Consider the following 8,363-nt stretch of genomic DNA (forward strand, 5'->3'; position numbering starts at 1 on the left):
TAACCACTTTTTTTCAGCCAAACTAGAACTTTTGCCTTCAGCAAATATCATGTTTTTCCAATAGTCCATGCCATTCTCTTGACACAAACATCTTTTTTCCCAAATTTCACTCTCTGAAATTCCACTAACTTTTAAATTATATCTTAAAATATAGTTCCTTTGTGAAACATTTCTTAATCTCTTTTCCTCTGTGAATTCTCCTCCCTCCCCCCCCCCCCCACTATGGTTGTTTTCTATTTATACCACACCTTTTCTATCCTTCCAGAAAGACTTGATAGCTGAAACAAAAAATAAAATGATAAATTCTCTGAATACTTTACCATTCTCCTCAATAATATATCATAGCTTTATGTAAAGTATTCTATTAAAAAATAAAAGTAAAGTATTAAGGAATAGTGGTTTGGATGGCCGATTGAAGGCAGATCCCTGAGATGGAATTCCTTATGACTTTGGACATATAACTTTATTTGAACAACTTTATTTATTCTCACCCAGTCTAAGTTTCTTCACCTGAAAAATAGAGATGATAGCATAAATACTTCATATAATTGTTATAAATGTATATGAAATAACTCATTTGTAAAGCATATAAAACATAGGACATGTCATATGTTTAATACCTGTCATAATAAGTACTTCATAAACATAATTTATTTTTAGTAGGAACAATGCTCATGTTAACCAATATTATTCATGAAAAGACTGTATCAAGTCACAAATCAATATATACTATATTTCATTCCCAAAAAACTTCCTCTATAAACAATATATCTCCTATAACACCAGCCCAAGTAATGTAACAATATGTTTATGCTCAACAGTAAACCAGGATATCTCCAAGGCTTGCAATTGCTTGCCCTGACAACAGCACATAACATTTTTAGCACACAGCATTTCATTGTATTCATCAATAGAAATGATCAATAAATACGATCAAGCTATAATAAATTAGATGTAACCACTTATGGAGGGATCAGCTATAATAATAACATGAAAATGCTAATTATGCATCATCAAGTATATTATTTCAAATCAAACATTTATAATTCTAATGTCTTTAAAGAGGGGACTCTGTAAATTTTTTAAATTCCAGCATTAAATTCCTTGAAGACAAAACTTCCAGTGATTTTATTGAATAGAGTACTTTAAATGCTAAATCAAAAGTAATAAAAATATCATTCTCTTCTTTACTTCCAGGAAAGAGTAAAAATTATATAAGAGCTTTCAAGTCTCACTGCTCATGAAATAAGTCAGATGTTTAATGGAATTCAAATTTAGGAAGTTAGAAATAGTTAAAATATATAACAACACACCAGTCGAAATATGACTACTACCCTTTCCACAGAGCATCCCCTGCTGGCCTCATATATTAAGATTTTATTTTACAGATGAAGAAACTGAGCCAAGGGGAAGGAAAACAAGCTCACACAATTTGTCAGTTGTGTAGCTCCAATTATTAACCAGTTTTCTGGCCCCTTAGTTCAGTGTTCTTTCCAAATTCGGAGACGGACTGTGAGTTTGCTCTGGCATTACAGTCCCTGATTCTTAATATACTTATTTCGACTGCTTCACACTAACTTAGCTGCCATACATCCATTCATGCCTGCACCCCTCCCCCTTTTCTGTGTTTCTTTTCTCCCGTTTGATTTCACATTATGCCCCGTTGAATGAAGAAGGGCTTTTTCAACTTTGCAGACCCTGAAATCAATCACCGGAGAGCCACTGTCTACCCAAATCCTATGAAAAAACAAAACTGATTCACACATAAACCACATCCCCTGTTGAGCAGCAGAGACCTGAGCATCTCCTATATCTTTAGCCTCCGGGTTTACCTCCTTCTATCAACCTGCCATAAATAAGTCTCCTAAAGTAAGAGTAATTTAGCACCGTGGGCCAGTTCAAGCACCCTAACAACATTATATAACAACTGGAAGTAAAAGCTGCTCTTTAGAAGGAGAGAACATGCTTAAAAAGCAATGTTCAGGTTTAGCTGTGGGGCTTCCATTGTCCCCGGCAAATCTTCTGTGGCGGAACCTGGACAGGGCTTTGAAAACACTGCCCAACTGCCTTCCCTTCACAGCCATGTACACCTTCCCTTAGTCAGTGAACAGACAGTCCTCCTTTGATTTTATTTGTTACCTTTCATAAGTGTTCTTGGCCTGTAATTCTTCAGAGTATATATAACCCATCTAAAACGGAAAGGTGACCTTATTTTTTCCTTATAGTTCTGTAAACCTTGTTGAAACCAACAGTAGCTATGAAGTTGCCACACAGAAACATTCCCGTGTCCACAAGTTAATTTTCTAACAAGCCGCTGCTTGACCACCACTGGCCTGTGTGCCCTAACAAGCAGAGGGACCTGCGTAGGCTCCCTGCAGGATAAACCGTGAGGAAATCCCGCGGTCTACTAGGCAACATTTGAAAACATCGCATTCTTCCTGGCAGCCTAATTGTACAGCAATACATATTCGTTTTATTTGTCCCCAGAAATGGATTTTAAATTACCCTAAGTAGCCTCTGTATCCAGGAGGTTGCACTGAGAAAAAAGGAAAGGAGAGGAAAATTGTCTATTTAAAGCACAATTGGGCTTGGACATTTTTTTTTCTTTTTTTTTTTTTGCTTGCTCTTGAGCTTGGAGAAGCGAGAAAAAGTGCCTAGCTTACCCCCTTGATTAAAAACATCTTTTCTCTCTCTCTCTCTCAGGTCAAAATAATACAGATGGCTTCATAATGTCAGCTCCTGGACCTTACAAAAAACTTGTTTCGCAGCGGCCTCCTGCATTTTATGAAGAGCAAGAAACAACTGAGTTTAAATATACACACATATTGACAAAACAAGCACCAAGCCTCGCGTACACTGGGACACACACACAAACACACACCGAGGCGCACGCCGACTCCGCTCGGCCTCCTTTTCCAACCTGAGATAAATAGACAAACATGCAGGACGCGCCCGCCTCGGATCTCCCGGAAGCAGGCCCCGCCCTCCCAGGCCTCTGGAAAGTGCAAAGGGCACGAGCTGGCGTCACCTGCTGCCACCCCTGGCTCCGCGGCTCGGCCCCTGGGCCCCTGTGAGCCCGAGAGTCCTGTCTTCTGCACTCCACACGTCTTGACAGCACCGCGGCTCTGTAGGCAGCGACACTGCGGAAACGAACAAACGAAACCTGCCGTGAGGACCCTGTAGCCAAAGCCCGAAATGGCAGGTGGTTGCCCTAAAGGCTGTACCGTGCATACTTGCCTTAACCCACCTCAGCTGTGCGCCCGAGAATCTCAGTGCAGAACATCCCCGAGTCACTTCCTTTAGGCTAACACACTGCTGTTAATTCCGAACGAGTCTGAGTCTGTATGTTTTATGTCAGGAAACGAGACTGAACAGCCCAGCAGCTCCAGTGTGTCTGTGTGCAAAAACTGCCAGCTGTCAGCAAAGTGCTTTACCGCTGAGCCTCCACGGGGGCCAAAAGACACAAGGAACAGTAACAACAACAATAATAACCGTCATCTTTGTAATTCTTAAATATGGTCTCCTGACGGGATTGGGTGGGATAAAGTAAAACTTAATAATCTACTACAATCGTTAATCTACTGGAAGCAGAAAGCAGAAATGGCATAACTCACTGGTTTTATTTATCGCACTCTAGGTGCTTTTATAAGTATCTACAAATGTCTTACACTAACACAGAAACAGCTGTGGATTTCTATCAACAGAGGCCAACTGAATACGTATTAGCTATGTTTACTCTTTTATATCTAATTCAAATGGAAGACCCTATGTAGGTGAACTTTTTTCCTAACTTCAGCGTATGAGATTATTTTTGGGGTGGGCGGGGTGGGGGGAGCAATAGTTACCTTGGTGAAATATTTGAGATCTCTTTGTGGTGACTGGGGGATCTGTTGTGTGTTAGAGTGTACTTTAATCCTCCTGTATTATTGTGGCAGAAAAACTGTGCTGTTAACGTAGTTGGCAACAAGATGCCTTTGGAAACTTAATAGTAGGTCAATGTGTTTATGGAATATTCTGAATTTCTAGGAAATTTTGTTCTCTATATTCAAGCATTATTTGGTTTTCATTAGTGAGAAACATAATTAGCTCAGGCTTGTCAGGAACTCAGATGAGTCATGTTTTTTTTCTTGGATCCATCTGAGACATGAAAATCTATTTTTTAAGATGAATATACCATCCTTCAATGCAGCGAAATTCAGACCTGAAAAGTTATACATTGGCATGAAGCAACTTTTTCTCTTGGTTTCTATGAAGTTTCAGTTATTGGGTTAACCTACCTTGGACCTTATTCCATCCAGAACTACATAAACCAGCCCCATTACCGTGTTGCATGGATATCTATGATATACACGCATATACACTTGAAAACGATAAAGGAACAAAGGTTCCTATTGGAACATAAACTACAAAAAGAGGGTTCCAGCACTTGTGCTTGAATTTCCTCAGTGGCTTTTATATGTTTGTCCATACATACATGTATAAAAACATACAGTTGCAAACATGTCAGTGAAACCTCATCTGATGATTTTTATAGTGACATGCATGTTTAATATATGAAAAAAAGTATTTACCAATGTATTGTCCTTTGATTCTTAAAATACAAATACTCTACATGCCAGAATCTAATATAACTGTTACTGTGACTATTAAAATGAGGTTTCACTCTACATTCATGCTGTGATCGGACTCCACCTTCTAGGACATGTATATGGATTGGAATTGAAATGCACAGAGAATAAGCCCTCATAGTCCTGCCTTAAGTTGCAGCCAACTTACCACCTAATCACTACTATCATCACCACCAAAATTTTCAAAAACAGTTGTTGACTACTAAAAAGTAATCAGTGGACAGGTCGTTTCTGGGAGCAGTGAGCACAGTAGTGTGGTTACATCTAGGGAAACATTGAAGTTGTACAGCTGTACCCTCCTCAAAATCCAGTGAAGAATGCTATTTTTCTAGGCTGAGCTTTTGTTATAAACCTAATATTCAGAAGGCAAGAGTTACAAACCTGATGTGTCTTTTCCCTTTTTTTTTTTTTGCGTTTGTTAATTCTGAATGTATTTTTAATAGAGTGATTTTTTTGACTTACTAGTGTAATTTGCATTTTAAAAATAAATGGAAAAACAATTATGTTTCTGAGCCTTCCCTGAAAGCCCCTGCTCCTCACAGTGCACCTGATTATGTCCCTGACAGGCGAACCCCGGGAAATGTACCGGAGGCAGTGCTGATGCCCCTGGCATGCTGAGCAGGGATGTGTCAAAAAGAAAAAGAAAATGCCAGGTCACGGCACCATTTTAGCTCAGTCATATAGGTCGCATGTGCTTTCATTATCTTCTATCATTGAGGGTTTTTTTACGAGACTGCCTGGAATAGACTTGCCATCATTTGAAGAGCTTTTTTTTACCCACTTCTATCTGGAATTTAGGGTTAGCATCAGGCTGTTATCTGACAGAGGTGTTGGGGCACTATATAAAGAACCTTTGGTTAACACAGGTAGAGTTTTTTACCTTTTTTTACACAAATAATTTAAAATAAAATGCTCATTTATTGCCCATTTGATGGCATGGCCTTTGATGGCAACTATAGTGAAGACTGTTGGGGTAGGATAAGCAGTTAGAAAAGATTAACCCCTGGTATTGGGGATTGTCCCACCATAATTTCAGCTGAGGGTCACTGTAGGGACTAAAGGGACAGAAGGCAGAAGACTGGAGCTGCTGGTGAGGGTGTGTCTTTGCTCTCACTGTGCAGACACCAGCCCCAGAAGCCAAAGCACCAAAATTAATTGAAAACAAGGAAAGCTTTGAGGCAGCATTCCGAGAAGCTGAAGACCAACTTGTGGTTCTCACCACATGGTGAGAGCCTGGAAAAGAGCAAGCCTTGTTTTCACTTTTGCTTCCAGTGTGGACTGCGTGCTGACGCAGATGCGCTGAAGTAGGTGCGGAGGATGGTCGGGTTGTCGCTCACACTGGGAGGTCACATGCACGCGATATCTCAGTTGATTATAAAGAGACAAAAGTTAATAGAGCAAATACATACAGATATATATGTATATATATGTATATATATAATCTCCTAAAGAAAGGAAAAGATTCCTTCTTCTGGAGTTCTCAATTAAACTGTGTGCATTCAGTAAATAACACTACCAAGGTCTTCATTTGGTAACTATTAAAAAACATAATCTCTGATACAGCGAAGCAAATATGTAACATTCCACTGCACTATAACAACTGGGTTATTTAACTCAGAAATACAAATTCATTTTAAATGGGTCACATTGTAGAACAAAGTTCTGAGAGCCAACCCCTTAGTAACTCGCTACTCCACAACAAAACCCAGAATATGTGTACTCAGGTTGGAATAGAACAAAACATGTCCCAGACACTGTCAGCTGGCCCTGGACTCTAAATCAGAATGAGCCCTGGTAAAGAAGCCCCTACAGGAGTATAAAATAATGAAATGCTTCTGAATTATTGTGTACTAGGTTCAGCATAGTCTCAGTGTTAAATATGTTTTATTATGTTATAGTTCTTTTAAAGACCAGTAACTCATACTCATATGTAATTATATATATCCATATGTGTATATATGTTCTATATTAGACAATTATGTTCAGCTTCATGGTTAGAAAATTTTCTATTATTTTATAACACATTTATGAATAGCTAATATTAGAGAAATTGAGATTACTTAAACTGTCCCATCTTAAATACTTCCTTTGATTGTAAAGATACTCTTCCTTCAGACATTTTATGTCTTTGGCAAAATTTTGGCACTCAACACTTGTACTCAGGAAGCTTTGATATCAAGATCTTTACATCTTAAAAAAAAAATTAAGCCCCAATTATTCTCATCACATGTGAATCTTTGCTTAGGATTCATATTCAATCCTATTTTCATTGTACTACGTCTACCTTCCACTTACTTTCAAGAAGGGAAAGAACAAAGTCTGTGATTTATATATGATGCCCAATGTTAAACTTACTAGTATCTTGAAACAATCATTTTTGAGAGCAAATTCTCTAAGACATTTATGTACACTGTGCCTTTTAATTCAACAAAAAACTGAACAAAAATACATTCAAGGATCCCATGAGATATGACTGCCAGTGACAACAAAGAAAACAAAGGTGAGTTCCTTCCAGAAGATCTTCTTATAGTCTCTAGAATTCTAAAGAAAGTCATTTTAATCCTTAAACATTATGGAGTTTAGAAGCAAATGAGCTTAAAATTTTGATGGGAATGAAAGTTGATTTCTGTAAGATAAATTCAGAGAGGAAAATCCTTTTATAAGCCACATGTGGATGCTCTGACACCGTCTAAAGCATTATTGAAATTGATGTAAGCCTTCTCTGTAATGAGAGCACAGAATTGTGGCACCTTAATAATAAAACAGGTATATTTTTTAACCTCTCATTCTACCCTCATATGAATTTAAGCTGTAACAGCAATGAAATAAAATAACTCCCCAAAAGATTGCAAATTGATGCTGTCATCCCAAGGATGATGGATTGATTCAATTAATCGGTAAGTCTTTTCTAAGAGTCCTTCGGGGAGTGTTTACCAGAGGCATACCCTGTTTATTCCTCTCCGTGCGCCTGTCATTTTTCTTCATTATTCTTCTAGTTTTACTCATTACATCCTCGGGGACTCTGTGGATCTCCACGTGCAGAGAGGTTTTGCGCACAGCTGTCTGGACATCACGCTTCCAAGCCTCACGCTGGAGGCACCTGAGCACCTGTGCCTCTTGTCACTGTCGTCTCCGGCTGAGCAAGGCTCTCAGGGTGAAGTCGGGCAAAGGGACACGAGTTACAAAACGGTAAGTCACTGGGAGAGCATCAAGCTGAGTGAAGACCATGGAAGAGCCTCCACTGGTAAGGATGTGACAACCGGCGCTCCACACACTAGGCAGGCACTGGCCCTCCCGTCTCCAAAAGCAGGCAGGAAAGAGGAGGGGACTGAGCCCCTGGAGCCTGTGCTTGTGATTCGTGGAAAAACAAAACACTCGGTGAGTGTGTTGTTTTGATGAAAGGTAAATATTCTTAAACAAGAAATATTTCCATTTCTAATGTGCAATCATCTGTCAGTTCAAATTGTAAAGAGCAAAGACCCAGGGTGAAGATGTGTGGCTAAGCCCAAGGGTACATCTTGCCATCGGGGTTGACTATGTAGTTTGTGGGGCCCCGTGCAAAATGACAATGTAGGGCCCCTTGTTCAGAGAGTCCCCTCATTCACTACCAGTACTGACATACTAAGTTTTTTCCTTAAAAATTATTTTATCTTCAGTCAATGTAAATGAATGTGATACCAGTCACTCTTGGCAAATGCATCAAGACTGGTTTTTGATCATTTTTAATTTTGAGAA

At 39.1% G+C, this 8,363-nt stretch overlaps 1 protein-coding gene across 1 annotated transcript in view; it reads left to right on the top strand.

Moving 5' to 3' along the window:
- NKAIN2 (sodium/potassium transporting ATPase interacting 2) overlaps positions 1 to 2,920 on the top strand; it is a 754,712-nt gene extending 751,792 nt beyond the window's left edge. Inside the window, exon 7 of the mRNA XM_016212728.2 lies at positions 2,704 to 2,920. Within this exon, the coding sequence (XP_016068214.2) occupies positions 2,704 to 2,713 (10 nt within the window). The 3' untranslated portion in view covers positions 2,714 to 2,920. The remainder of the gene's footprint in view (positions 1 to 2,703) is intronic.
- The last annotated feature ends 5,443 nt before the right edge of the window (positions 2,921 to 8,363 follow it).

Source organism: Miniopterus natalensis, chromosome 5, assembly GCF_054644295.1.
Source record: "Miniopterus natalensis isolate mMinNat1 chromosome 5, mMinNat1.hap1, whole genome shotgun sequence".
Classification (NCBI taxonomy): domain Eukaryota; kingdom Metazoa; phylum Chordata; class Mammalia; order Chiroptera; family Miniopteridae; genus Miniopterus; species Miniopterus natalensis.